Below are 15,143 nucleotides of genomic sequence, written 5' to 3'. Positions count from 1 at the left end.
AGAAATGGGGTAATTTAGTGGGTCATAATGTGGCAGACAGAATGTAATGTGGGCAAAGATGAGCCCACACTTTAGTTATAAGAATAAAAAAGCAGAACGTGTTTTGAAACTTGTGGAACAGATAAATATTGATGCTCACAGAGACTTGGGTTCACTCGTACAAGGAGCACAGAAATGCAACAGAAAGTGCTAGAGTCTCTCTCGAAGAAATCATATTGGACTCAAAATGTTTTTCTCTCTCCACACGCTGCCAGATCTGCTGAGTTTCTCCAACACTTTCGGCTTTCTTTTTCAGATTTCCAGCATCCTCAGTATTTTGCTTTTATGACAGAAATTAAGCATAAATATCTAGTAATCACGAGAATGGCATGTTGGTCTTTTTTTTTTAAATGGAAACTGGAGCAGAGGAGTAAAGAAATCTTACTGTAACTGTCCAGTGATTTGGTGAGACTGCCCAGGAGGAGTTGGTGCATTGGTCTCCATCTTTAAGTGAGGTGGTCTATGTGTTGTAAGGGGTACAGCAAAGATTCTCATGCTGAAAGTCTGTATAAAAGGCCTCTAGTATCTGAGCTTTAGAAGAATGTGGGGTGAAATATTTGAAATACCTGTGCGATCTGAAGGGGTTTGCTAAGCACTGAAGAAATGCAAGGGATTAGTACTAACTTTGTTTTTATACACTCACTGAATGTGGATGTTGCTGGCTGGGCCACCACCTACTGCCTTTCCCTAGCTGCCCTTGAGAAGGTGGGTGTGAGCTGCCTTCTTAAACCGTTGCAGTCCACGTGCTATGGATTGACCCACAATGCTCTGAGGGAGGCAGTTCCAGGACGGTGACCCAGCACTGACTGGATAGTGCATCAAAGATCTGGTACAGCCAAGCATTGAATGACCCACAAACACATTCTCACGTTTCATGATTCTATTTGTGATGTGGTGAGACTGCAAGGGCATGGTCAGTGCTTCCCCAAAAGAGGACAACAGATTCTCTGATGCCGTTATGATCAGGGCTTTGTTGAGAAGCACTGTCTTGAGGGAAATGCTGTCTACCTTTTCGAGCAGAATTTTGGAAGGTTCATCGTATACCTCACATTCCTGATGCTACAGCTAAGTTCAAAGAATGTCCACAACCTGTCCGACTGACACTCTGTCAACACTGACCGCCAACGCTCACCTGAAAACATTAATCACAAGCTGTGCCCGCAAATCACAGTCCAGGAAGAAGCCTTATGGGGAAAGAGGGAAGGTGGTGACATTGACAAGAGAAGGAAAACACAGCTCAAGTAACATTGAAATGTAGAAATGTATGCAATTACCTGGAAAATGGGGAGGGGCAGCACAAAGGAGCATGACCCCAACTCCTAAATTCACTTCCACAGCTTGGCGCTCCTCTGTTGGAAATCGCTCCAGGTCTAGAAAAGAGACAGATGCACAAAGAGTCTTTTATTATTCATCGACAGTCACAAGTACAATTTTTGTAGAGTAAAGCTGAGACTCTTAACTGACTTGACAAGGTGAGCTTATGGCAGGTTGGAGCCAAACTCCAATGCAGTCAAAGTTCAATTCCAATTTATTGTTGACACAACCTACACCCTTCACCAGTCCATCAAACTCCAGAATGATATTTCAGTCAACTAGTTCTACTGCGTAAAGCATAAAGTTTTCATGTCTGACTCAAAGCAAGCTGATTGGCAGTTTCAAGTTCAGTCATCAAAACTGAGCAAGCATGAATTCATTACAATAGTTTAATGGTCGATACACAGAACCATATCAAAAACTCGCAGACACAGGCAACAGCTAATAACAAATTGTTAGCATGACAGCAGAGTACCGAATGGTTACCCCCACTCCCCCCCGGGAGGTTTGTTTTCTCACTAGAAGATGAGGGAATACTTTCAAACAAAAAGTTCAAACCACCCTGTGACTTTGCTTCCACTTTAAAGAAATTCATGTCGAACGAATCTTTTAATGAGTGATGCTCCTGTATGCACAAACATTAATTTAAACCAAGACACATCGAAGAAATTTTCACTGTGGAGCAGGATTGTGACAATGCTGTGGCTTCAAAAAGTTATTTTGTCCTGGTTTCTTTTTAAAAGAGATGGGAGACCAAAGCCAATCAGTCCATGAGAAGGTAAACAACATGTAAAGCCTTGAGGTTTTTTTTGGAACAGTAGAAGCAGCCTGAATGGGTGTGGTTAAGCTCCTAGGTGAAAGTGAGGACTGTAGATGCTGGAGACTAATGTCAAGATTAGAGTGGTGCTGGAAATGAACAGCAGGTCAGGCAGCATCCAAAGAGCAGGAAAATCGAAGTTTCGGGCAGGAGCTCTTCATCAGGAATGAGGCTGGAAGTCTTGGGGGTCGAGAGATAAATGGAAGGGGGTGGGGATGGGTGGAAGGTGGCTGAGAATGCAATAGGTGGATGGAGGAAAGGGTAAAAGTAATAGGTCAGAGAGGAGGATGGAGCGGAGAGGTGGGAAAGAAGATTGACAGGCAGGACAAATCATGAGGACGGTGCTGAGCTGGAAGTTTGGAACTGGGATAAGGTCGGGGAGGGGAAATGAGAAAACTGAAGTCCATATTGATACCCTGGGGTTGAAGGGTTCCGCGATGGAAGATGAGGCGTTCTTTGGCAAAGTGGGAGGGGGAGTTGAAAAGTTCGGCCATAGGGCGGTGGGGTTGATTGGTGTGGGTGTCACAGAGATGTTCCCTTAAGTGCTCTGCGAGGAGGCGTCCAGTCTCCCTAATGTAGTGGAGACCGCATTGGGAGCAAGGGATACAACAAATGACATTGGTGGATGTGCAGGTGAAACTTTGATGGATGTGGAAGGCTCCTCTGGGATCTTGGATGGAGGTGAGGGAGGAAATGTGGGCGCAGGTTTCGCAATTTGTGCGGTGGCAGGGGAAGGTGCCAGGAGGGGACTGTGGGTTGTTGGGGGGGGGGGGGGGGGGGGGGGGGTGTGGACTTGACCAGGTCATCATGAAGGGAACGGTCTTTGCAGAAAGCGGATACGGGTGGGAGGGAAATATATCCCTGGTGGTGGGGTCCGTTTGTAGGTGGCAGAAATGTCGGCAGATGATGTGGTTTATGTGGAGGTTGGTGGGGTGGAGTTTGAGGGCGGAGGTGCGTTGGAGGGCATCTTCAACTACGTGGGAGGGGAAATTACAGTCTTTAAAGAAGGAGGCCATCTAGTGTGTTCTGGGGTGAAACTGGTCCTCCTGGGAGCAAATATGGCAGAGGCAGAGGAATTGGGAATATGGGATAGCATTTTTGCAGGAGGTAGGGTGGGAGGAGGTGTAATCCAGGTAGCTGTGGGAGTCAGTAGGTTTGTAAAAGCTGTCAGTGTTCAGTCGGTCGTCGTTGATGGAGATGGAGAGGTCTAGGATGAGGAGGGAGGTGTCAGAGATGGTCAATGTGAATTTAAGGTCAAGGTGGAATGTGTTGATGAAATTGACGAACTTCTCAACGTCCTCGTGGGAGCACGAGGTGGCGCTGATGCAGTCATCAACATAGAGGAGGAAAAGGTGAGGAGTGGTGCCAGTGTAACTACATAAGATAGACTGTTCTACATAGCCAACAAAGAGACAGGCATAGTTGGGGCCCGTGAGGGTGCCCAAAGCTACCCCTTTCGTCAGAGGAAGTGGGAGGATTTGAAAGACAAATTGTTGAGGGTGAGGACTAGTTCAACCAAACAAATGAGAGTGTCAGTGGAAGAGTACTAGTGGGGATGTCAGGATAGGAAGAAACAGAGGGCTTGGAGGCCCTAGTCATGGCGGATAGAGCTGTAGAGGGACAGGGTGTCCATGGTGAAGATGAGGCGTTGGGGGCCAGGGAAACAGATGTCATGGAGAAGGTGGAGAGAGTGGGCGGTGTCCCGAACATATGTGGGGAGTTCCTGGACCGGAGGATAGGACAGTATTAATGTAGGTGGAGATGAGTTCAGTGGGGCAGGAGCAGGCTGGGACGATGGGTTGGGTGGGGCAGTCAGGTTTGTAGATCTTGGGAAGGAGGTAGAATCAGGCAGTGCGGGGTTCCTGAACTATGAGGTTGGAAGTTGTGGGTAGGAGATCCCCTGAGATGATGAGTTTGTGTATGGTCTGGGAGATGATGGTTTGGTGATGGGAGGTGAGGTCATGGTTGAGGGAGCGGTAGGAGGAGGTGTCTTTGAGTTGGCGTCTGGCTTCAGCGGTGTAGAGGTCAGTGCACCAAACTACCACTGCACCCCCTTTATCCGCTGGTTTGATGGTGAGGTTGGGATTGGAGCAGAGGGATTGGAGGGCTGCGCGTTGTGAGGGTGAGAGGTTGGAGTGGGGGAGGGGGGGTAGACAGGTTGAGGGGGTTAATGTCCCGGCAGCAGTTTGAAATGAAGAGATCGAGGCCAGGTAATAGGCCATCACGGGTTGTCCAGGTAGATGGAGTGTGTTGGAGGCGAGTGAAGGAGTCCTCGGAAGGTAGGTGGGAGTCATGATGGAAAAAGTAAGCTCGGAGGCGGAGGCAGCAGAAGAAGTGTTCGACATCACAACATGTACTGAATTTGTTGATGCGTGGGCAGGGTGGATGAAAGTAAGGCCTTTGCTGAGAACTGATCGTTCGTCCTCAGTGAGGGGGAGGTCTGGGGGGATGGTGAAATCCCAGCAGGGCTGGGAGCTAGGACCTTGCATAGGTGTGGAGCTGGGAGTAGGGGCAGAGACTGTGACTGGGGAAATGGGTTTGGAGCCATTTGCAGAGATGGTGTTCCCCTCAGAGTTCTGGGGGGGCAGGGATAGTGACAGTGGGATCCATGGGAGGCGTGCTGGCAGTGTACAGGTAAGTTGTGTTAGTGGGGGCAGAAGTGGTGGCGACAACGGCAGTAGGGGAGTGGCAGAAGTCACAGAACGCGTGATGTCATTGATGACATAGGGGCAGAAGTGACAAAACGCGTGGTGTGGGTGGAGTCATTGGGGCGGAAGTCGGGGAACGTGTGGCGGGAATTGGGGAATTAATTTGAGGGAATTGCCCCTCGTGTCCCAGTGGAATTTAATCTATTACCACAACTGGCCAGGCTCGAGTTAACTCAAGAACTTGGTATCACTGGTAGTGATGGCTCACCTTCAGCAAGGCTGTGAGGGTGTAAGAAAAAGGCTGTTGGGATTTTTAGAAACGAATGCACGAACAGAGGTTTGTTCAAACTGCTCTTTCCTTCAATACCGGGGAAGGACAGACTGGGGGCTCACTCAACAACGTCTGAAGCACATCTCTGCTGGTTCCAGCCTGTTTGGTCAGGACTTTGTAAGATCAATTGATTCAAAATCAAATTTCATGCAACTGCACAATCTGGGGAGTTAATGGATTGGCAGGGACATTACAGAGGCACGTGTTAACTCAGAATGGTTAGGATTCCAGAAGCATTCATTGCAAGCCACGTTCTCCCCCTCCCCGATAAATAATGAGTGATTTTTATAGCCCAGTAATCTGTCTCTGACCATCTTTTAGTGTGTAAAAACGGCAAACAGAGGACAGTATGATGAAATGCTATGGGGTTTGACTTATAACTCTCAAATGAACTCATCCAACAATTCCTGAGTGGGCAATTACAGAACGGTAATGGTCAAAATCAGCAGTGGACATAAATTCTACCTTGCAGCTCCATTCTGTGCTCTCTACTTTATTGAAATGACTGGCCGAAGGATTAAGGTGCACAAGGGAATCCATCAGGAAGGTTGGAAAGTGATCAGATAAGGTCAATCAATCATGGATTAGATGATATCCAGCTTTTTTTCTAAAGAAGGTTGTAAATGCATGTGTTAACGGACTGCAACTAAAAAGGAAGAAGCTAAACACAAACTCAAAAACAACAAACTAAACAGATATGCCAGATATAATGACATGCCACCAACATTAATGAAGTTGCATTAATGAATGCAAATATAATTAATTTATGTCACACATTATACAACTTTCTAGTGACCAGCAGAGTATGGAGCAACACAGATGTTAAGTTCTTCCTACGTGCCCCTGAAGCAGCAACCGAAGAAGCTTCTTCATTTCAGACTAGCTCAGAGATACAGCGACTTCAAACAGTGAGGTTCCAATTAAAATCCGACTTAGTTCAAACCGATCATGGTTAATTTAACACAGATTATTTGGAAATAGAAGAGAACTATTTAGTCAGACATAAAAGACACACACAACAAAAACATGAGCAGAACTGATCATCAAATTCATCACTGTTCAGGAGACATACAAACAGATCTGCAACAATGGACGGGACATGGGTTGGTGATAAACACAGAAGCTCACAGGGATGGGATGGAGCATTTCAGCTATCAAGGGAAGCTGGATAAGTTTGGGTTGTTCTCCTTGAAGCAGTGATGGTTGAGGGGGAACCTTAAAGATTATGAGAGCCCGAACTGCACGGATCGTGAGCAACTTAGTTGAAGGGTCAATAACAAGGGGATATAATTTTCAAAAGAAAGGCAGGAAGTTTGGAGGGGATTTGACGAAAATGTTTTTCACCCAGCAAATGTTGGGTTCTGAAACACACGGCTTCGGGGAGTTGTTGAGGGGGAACCTCAATTTTTTAAGCACTACTTGGATGAGCACTTGAAATGTCAGATCTTTCAAAGCTAACTGCTGGAAAGTGGGACTGGTGTAGATTTTGGTTAGTTCAGTCGGTGCAGACACAATGCATCAAAAGGCCTCTTCTGTACTGTACAATTCTAGAATTCTACACGGAGTAACTGAGAATATTTCTCAGCCATGTGATGAAAGTACAAGCTTTCTTTCCATTCTTTATTTGAGACCTGGTCCAAATCTCCTCTTAGTCTTTAATTCTTTAAGATCCTTGCAAATAATTTGAAGGCACAACATCATGTTCATGTGCATGAAAGGAAAAAGCCTCTCATAGCCTCAGGCCATACTCAAACACCTCACCACCTCTTCTCCCCCACCTTCCAAAAGGCTCCCAGCCTCATTCCTGATGAAGGGCTTTTGCCTGAAACATTGAACTTCCTGCTTCTCAGATGCTGCCTGACCTGCTGTGCTTTTCCAGCACCACTCTAATCTTGATTCTAATCTCAAGCATCTGCAATACCCACCTCGGCCATACTCAAACACCTGATAGCCCAATACGCAGTGCAGCATCAGTTATAATATGTGGGCGGCACGGTGGCACAGTGGTTAGCACTGCTGCCTCACAGCGCCTGAGACCCGGGTTCAATTCCCGCCTCAGGCGAGTGACTGTGTGGAGTTTGCACATTCTCCCCGTGTCTGCGTGGGTTTCCTCCGGGTGCTCCGGTTTCCTCCCACAGTCCAAAGATGTGCAGGCCAGGTGAATTGGCTATGCTAAATTGCCCATAGTGTTAGGTAAGGGGTAAATGTAGATGTAGGGGTATGGGTGGGTTACGCTTCGGCGGGGCGGTGTGGACTTGTTGGGCCGAAGGGCCTGTTTCCACACTGTAAGTAATCTAATCTAATATTAGCAATATGATAGTATATTTTAACCTATCAGAAATCACCAAACCAGAATGCAATAAACAATAGATTATCCACTTTCCCGAGTAACACTGTTTGAGAGACAACTGACCAGCATTCTCAAAGAACCTCTCTGTTTTTCTTACAATAATGTCGTGGCATCATGAACATCCACCCAAGAGTGAAAATAGGACTCAACTGAACATTTCAATTTGAAGAATTTCTGGCTGGTCTCTCACATTCTGTTAACATGAGGTAATCACAAACTCTGCTGCCCATGTCTTCGTTCAGAGCTTGTTCCATTTCTTTATTATCCATACTTGCTGACCTGCAGTAGCTTCAGGTCAAGCAATGTTTTAAGTTTTAAAATTCTCATTCTCATTTTTGAATCTGTCCCTGGCCTTCCCGGTCTCTGGAATTTCCTCCAGCCCTGCAACACGGATATCCCTGCTCTCCTCCAATTATGTTCCACTGAATCTGATCACACAGCCAATGGTGACCAAGTTTCCAGGTGGAGCTGTTCAGATCTTAAGGTCTGGAATACACTTTCTACCCTTTTTCATCTCATTTCAGACAATACTTACTATGGAGCTCTTGAACCAAGCTGTTGTCCATCTGACCTAATAAATTTGGAACATCATGTTATGGCTGTACAAGACAAAGGTAAGGCTACATTTGGAGTATTGCATATATTTCTGGTTGCCCTGCTTATAGGAAAGACATCATTAAACTAGGAAGAAAGCACAGAAGATTTATAAGGACATTACTGAGGCTGGAAGGTTTGCGTTATAACAAGATGCTTGGCATGCTGGGATATTTTTTCTCTGGAGTGGAGGAGGCTGAGGGATAACCTTATAGAGGTCTATAAACTCTTGAGAGGCATGGATAAAGAGACTTTTGCCCAGGGTAGGGGAATCCAAACCTAAAGGGCATAGGTTTAAGGTGGTGACAGGGAAACAATCTAAAAGGGACCGGAGGGCAACGTTTTCACACAGAGGGTGGTGCGTGTATGGAATGAGTTGCTAGTGGAAGTAGTAGAGGTGGGTATAATTTAAAAGATCTTGATCAAATAGGTCAATGGACTGAACAATTTAATTTGGATAAATGTGAGGCATTGCACTTTGACAATACAAACAAGAGCAGGACTTATATTATTAATAATAGGACCTTGGTAGTGTTGTAGAACAGAGAAACCTAGGGGCTCGGATACATAATTCTAGGAAATTTGCATCAGTGATGGACAGGGTAGATAATAAAGCATTTAGCACTATTGCCTTCATATCTCAGATTTTTGAGCATAGGAGTTAGGATGTCATATTGAGGTTATACAGGCTTCTTCTGAAGTGCTGTAGATAAGTCTGGTCACCCTGTTATAGGAAGGATATTATTAAGCAGGAGAGGTTTCAGAGAAGATTTACCAGGATGTTGCTGGGAATGGACGCTTTGAGTTATAAAATTAGAATGCAGAGTCTGGGACATTTTTCACTGAAGTGTGGGAGATTAAAGAATGACTTTATTAAGGTTTATAAAATCATGAGGGGCATAGATATGGTGAATGACAAGCGTCTTTTTCCTATGATCAGGGAGTTCAAAACTAGGCGACATATTTTTAAGGTGAGAGAAGAAACATTTAAGAAGGACATGAGGGGCAACTTTTTCTTTACACAGAATGGTGTATGTGGAATGAATTGTCAGAGAAAGTGGTGGATGCAGGTATACTTGGATATGTTCATAAATAGGAAAGGTTTATAGAGGGATATGGGTGAGCATAGGCAGGTGGATTACTTTAATTTGGGAATATAGTTGATGTGGACAAGTTGGGCCGAAAGGCCTGTTTCTGTGCAGTATGACTCTGACTCCACCTCCTAACATGGCTTGGTATAATACTTTTCTAAAATAAAACACAACAAATTCCCTAGGAGATTTTCCTACATTAAAAGGTGCTATTGGAATACAAGGTCCTGTTAAAGGTGGCACCTCTGAGAGTGCAGCACTCCCCGACTATGGGACTGGAAATTCAGGTTGGATTCTGTGCTTAAATACAGCTTGCAACCAATTTGCAATACGCGAGGAAATGAGAGGCAAACAAGAAATACCCAACAAATAGAAACCAGCATATAGATCAATTTCAGAAGATCTCTGATATCCAAGCTATTACATACATCCAAATTGCAGGTTGGCTTCTTTGCTGATAATGGTCCCGTACTTGTTTGTTGCGAGACACTGGTACTTGCCACGGTCCTTGACTTCTTCTGGGTTGTTAATAACGAGGTTACCACCAATCATATTGTAACGAGTATCATCCACATTAATGTCTCGGTTATTTAGTTTCCACCTATATATGAAACATAAAATGATTTCTACGTGTAATTCAAGAGAAACAGTGGCGATACTTGAACCCACAAGATATTCACTCAGTGATATTTGACACAGTGGCATTCATGATAGGAAACATGGATACAAACGTAAATCAAGGCCATTCTAGTACTCACCTGGCAATCAAATGATAACAATAGGGAACAGGAAAAGTAAAAATGAATACAAAGTGAGGTCAATTAGGTTTGACATACTTTCTAATATGGATAAAAGACACATGGAACAATATTCCTTGATCATTCTAAAAGACAGGCATGTATACAAAACAGAAAGCATTGTTTTTACCTGTAAGTTGGAGGGGGATTTGCCCGAACCCGACAGTTTAGAGACACTTTTGCCTCCTCGGACTCTTTTGGGTAGATTGTAGGTAGTGGTTGCTCTTCAAACACTGGTCCATGTTGCCTACTGTCTTCTGCAAGTATAAAACATACCTATTATAGCCAGAGACTGCACTTGTATGAAACACCATGGCATGTCCTATAAATTTAAATAGAATTCCGAACAGTTCAGCAGGTCTTATCTGCTGGATCCACTGGACACAATGTGCCAATGGGCTCCTTCCATGCACTAGATTTCCGTGGTTTAACATGATTCTGTTACTGTTTTTATTATCTATTTTGATTAGCATCAATGACATATTGTCAGTTCGCCACCTTCCCTATGATACATCCGGTTTCACTTTTCATGGAGTCACGTATTGGAAGAGCACAAACAGATATTGAATGTAACTCTTCATTCAATATACCCCCAATATTCCTCCAACACTGGATGCAATGTTAACTCTTCCTGATGCCAACTTCCTCAGGCTCGTCCTTCTATCTTACATTTACCACACATCCTCAAAACCCATAAATTAAGCAATTATTCAAGACATATGGTTAGCTGTAATACTTTTAAAAAGGTTCAACAGATTCAGATGGAACAAGTTAGTCTTTGTCCTTAGCTTCTTAAATGCTGCTATTTAAACATTTCCATAATCTGCCCACGTTGGTCTGACAAACTGGCACTTGTGTCCCATAACCTGCACCTCTTACACGTCTCTCAATATTTCAGTTATTTACTTTGTCAATTTGTTACAATGTCCTCAAGGCAAATAAAGCCACACTGGGAAACCCCTGGTGTCATTCAGTACAAGTGTAGCAACCATGAGAAAAATGTTGACAGATGCTGGGATAAAATGATACCAGATACCAGGTAAACCATACCACATACTGTTAATTGTTGATTTTCAAATGGTTAGAGCTTGCATTAGTTTCTATGTTAATTCAATGTATTTAATCTTTATTACACAGATAACAAAATCATTCCTGCTAAATTGCAATTGATTATGTGCATTTTCAACATATGGTCAATGTATTGTATTTGATACCGTCAATACTAAATTATTCAAGTAATATATCTTAGAACTCGAAGTCATAAATTGGACAAGCACTTCAGAGTAGACTCAACTTTTTAATAGATTTATGAAAGATTTACACCCAATTAGAAAGACAATCTGCAATCAATATTTGAACAGAATGCCCTAACAACAATGAAGCCAGACTTTCATCCGTGTTAGTACAAGAACATGAACTCAGAGTATATTAAAGATCCCTTACAAGTTAGATTAGTTTACTAGAGTCCTCCAAAGTTCAGTAGCTTTCACTTAAACATTTCTGACCGATCCAACATTTGACCTGAGTTCGTCTACTGAAGGTAGGGCTTCAGATAACAAGTATTCAATTGCCCCCTGTAGAGAAGATAGCAGATGGAGCTGAGGCCACTCTATCCTTGACTTGACAGCATTTGCCCTCTTCTGCACGGGTGCCACAGGTTCAAAAGGAAGCCGCAATTAGTGAACTGATCTGACAGCTTTGTCAGCAGAAGGTTGGAAAGTGAAGCCGTCGGAATGAAGTTGTTAGAAACCCTGCTGCTTCATGTTGTAAGATGAACACCTCCAGCTAGAACAGCCAGCAGCACGAGTATATGGCAGCCTCGGTGACAGTCCTGTCTCAGTTTACCATCTTTTTGCTTGTATCAAAACCCAATTCCTATCTACAATCATAACTAATATTTACACAATGGAAATACAATCTAAATTCATATCAACCACCTGAGCAATGTGAAACAAGTTTACAATACTGCCTCACTTGATATAAGGTCTAACACATCTCCGGGTAGCAGTGATATGTGCTGCCTGAGTTTTAAATTTCTGGAGAAATGTGAATGTTTTGTGTTTCCTTCCTACCTCTGCAGTAACTAATTATTAATCAGGCCTTTCTTTTTCGCTCCAGCTGAATACCCAACAGTTTGAAATGTAGATTGTTAGATGACAATATAACCAGTGCCTGGACAACCCAGAATGTTGTTCGTTTTTTTTAAATATATCAATGAAAAATCATCTTTGCAGCAAGGGGCACCATCCAAAATTGCTGTTAGCCAAGCACCTGCACACATTTAGTCAAAGCCAACCCGTAGCCCAGGAATTACCGGTCGAGCTCCGAGAGATGAAATGAAATGCTTTAATTGGCGTTAACCAAAAATGGATCACGGTCAAGCAGACAATCTAAGCTAATGTGCTCACATCACAATCACTGATAAGGCAAGTTGTAAACCCTATTTAAAATGGACAGATGACCAGCCATATTACAACAGCAGACACTGATCACTGCAACACTGAGTGCTAATCTATTGCTATCAGCAACAGCCATTTCGGGTTTTAAATTTCTTCAAGTTTGAGATCATGACATTTCTTCAATCAACAACTTGTTCCAATGAAGAGTTTTGTCACTTTTGCTTTTTACACAGCCGTTCTAATGAGTGAAAGGTGTGCACCTCATTATCACTTTGTTGTGAATTTTATAAGACCCTCTGTGGGATGTCCACTCTGCTTATCTTTATTTTCAATTTTTTTTAATCTCATGCAGGACTTAAGAGAATTTCCTTTTAAATCCTGCTGTGTTCATGGATTATTTAAATGTTCTATTACTAAGACACTAGATGAAACAAGTGATAAAAATCAATTGAAGGTTCTATTTTAAGTACTCCCTCATCATTAGTGACAGACCTGCCTGCAGAAAATCTCTATCTTGGAGTCAGTTCAGACACAGAACTTTTTCAGCCCCAGCACCAATTCTGCATCAGCAAAAATGAGAGTTCCACCACTATGTTCAAGAAAGACAATATGAAAATTCCCTACAGCCGTAAGCATCCCTGAAACAAACTGTTTGATAATGCTGCCTCGTTTGGTAACTCTATATTGACCCATGAATGACCTGGCCCATGTTTTGATTCTTATGGTAACATGACAGTTTCTGTAGGCTCATAACAACTAGGGATTAGTTTAAGTAAGAAAAGCCTACATTGATTCTCTTTGCTTTAGCATGAAAGCTCCTGAGGCAATCTCTGGATGGAGGAGATTAATAATGTATTCTCGGATCGTAACAGTTGGGTTATTGGTCTAAACAGATGATTCTTGCTTTTGGAGATGGTGCAAAATAACTATGAGAGGTCATGGGTTCAAACCCCAGATGAGATCACACCTTGCCATCAATAATTACAAGATTCAGGGAGGATGCTTTCCCTTGTTAGGAGGTCTAGAATCAGGAACACAGTCTGAGGAGATAAAGGGGAGATAGGACTGAGATGAGGGAACATTTCTTTACTCCATGAGTGGTGAGCCTGTGAAATTCTCTATCACAGAAGGCTACGGAACATATTCAAGAAATAGATAGATTTTAAAGGCTTCTAGGAATATGGGGAGAAGCCGGAATCTGGCATTGAGGTAGGGGATCAGGAATCATACTGAATGGTGGAGCTGACCGAAAGGCCTCCTCCAACTACAAGGTTCAATGTTTCTATAACAGAAGTATCTCAAAAAGGAATGATGAAATGTGAAATAACTACAGGTTTATACTCCCAAACTATTAAATTTATGGGCTAAAATCACACTGCGTAATATTAAGATAAAATTCAGTGCCATTGGTATGAAATTGATTAATTCCTTGTTATTTTAACATTCAGGGAAATTGATACCAATACATCAAGTGGGTGCTTATATGCAAATTACAGTCCTTTGCACTCAATAACAATTTTCAGTAGCTGTCATTCCAAGTTTGAGGACGTTGTGATAAGACTTAGTGATGCTTTGCACTGACAAAACAGGATGTGAAAACCAAAATTGACTTAATCAATGAAACCAGGAGTGAAAATTGGAAGCATTCATATATACTGGCCTTCGTAAAGGAGCAAAAGGGAGATCTGGTCAAAGGCTGCCATAAAAGCTTGACCTTATCACCTTCATCACTCCCTGCTAAGGCTTTCCACATATGTTCCAGGTATACAAACACACACACACACACACACACACACACGTGTGTCATCATGGAAAACCCACTGAGACACCCATTAAGCCTCTTTTCAGAAAAGGGGAGAAATAGCTCAACAAACCATACACCAATCAGATGGTAGCCTATCCCTGAACTGAAGACTCCAGTGGCAGAGCCCCGCCTCCTGTGCATGATAGTGCTACTGGGACAGGCTGTACATGCTGCAAGGTCAACAGCCCCCAGTTCCCAGGATCACGCAGTGACCCAGGTCACAGATAAGCAATGTGAGGGCTATGGTTTCTGATGGAGGGGGGAGCCACAGGGTGAAGGGGGCAATAGCTGGGTTAATACCAGTAGCCATGCCCAGCTGAAGGCCTCGAGCGGTCACTAATTGTCCACTTGCAGATCTCAACTGGCCAAACAGTAAGAAGGTCAACCAAGGCCAGAGCAAGAGGACATCAATGGGGGTTGGTCTTTCTCTCTCTCTCTCTCTCTCTCTCTCCCCTTTGATGAAACAAAAATGGCAATGCTCTGTTCTCATAATCCCCGGTGGTAGCCACCTGGCTCACTACACTTGACCCAGCAAACTGACATGATGATTTCACACAAAGGATTGAGCTACATTCAAATGGATCAAAGCGCTGAGCTCAACTGCAAGTTTAATGAGACCGGCACATAATGTGACATTTGTTTTCACACACTCAGAGTGGAGAACCTGAAGCAGCTAAATTGATGTCATGGAAGACAAGTGTGAGAACAGATTAAAGGGACAGAGCTTCAAGGGAAGAAGGAATAATTGACAATCTTTTACTTTGGTTTGAAGAACAGCAGCCAGTGGAGCTTTTCATCATTTTGATCCCTAGTAATAACAAGCACTTCACGTAATGGCACAGTTCAGTCCAAGTTACATTTCACAATCTTCATAAAACTTCCTCAAACTTCCTCAACAGACAGTTCATGTTTTAGTTAGATCCGTTCCCACAGCACATTCTGGCCACCCTTCGCATACA

At 43.4% G+C, this 15,143-nt stretch overlaps 1 protein-coding gene across 9 annotated transcripts in view; it reads right to left on the bottom strand.

Annotated features, from left to right (window-relative positions):
* Positions 1-15,143, bottom strand: part of cntn1b (contactin 1b) — a 750,295-nt gene that overhangs the window by 405,411 nt on the left and 329,741 nt on the right. For all 9 annotated transcript variants that reach the window (XM_072552560.1, XM_072552558.1, XM_072552559.1 and 6 more), the window contains 3 exons: positions 10,112-10,238; positions 9,613-9,785; positions 1,314-1,409 (listed from right to left, as the gene is read on the bottom strand). In XM_072552560.1, coding sequence (XP_072408661.1) covers positions 1,314-1,409; positions 9,613-9,785; positions 10,112-10,238 — 396 coding nt within the window. The remainder of the gene's footprint in view (positions 1-1,313; positions 1,410-9,612; positions 9,786-10,111; positions 10,239-15,143) is intronic.

This window comes from Chiloscyllium punctatum, chromosome 32 (genome assembly GCF_047496795.1).
Source record: "Chiloscyllium punctatum isolate Juve2018m chromosome 32, sChiPun1.3, whole genome shotgun sequence".
Taxonomy (NCBI): domain Eukaryota; kingdom Metazoa; phylum Chordata; class Chondrichthyes; order Orectolobiformes; family Hemiscylliidae; genus Chiloscyllium; species Chiloscyllium punctatum.
The sequence above is the reverse complement of the archived record's forward strand: the minus strand, read 5'-3'. Positions and strand labels throughout refer to the sequence as shown.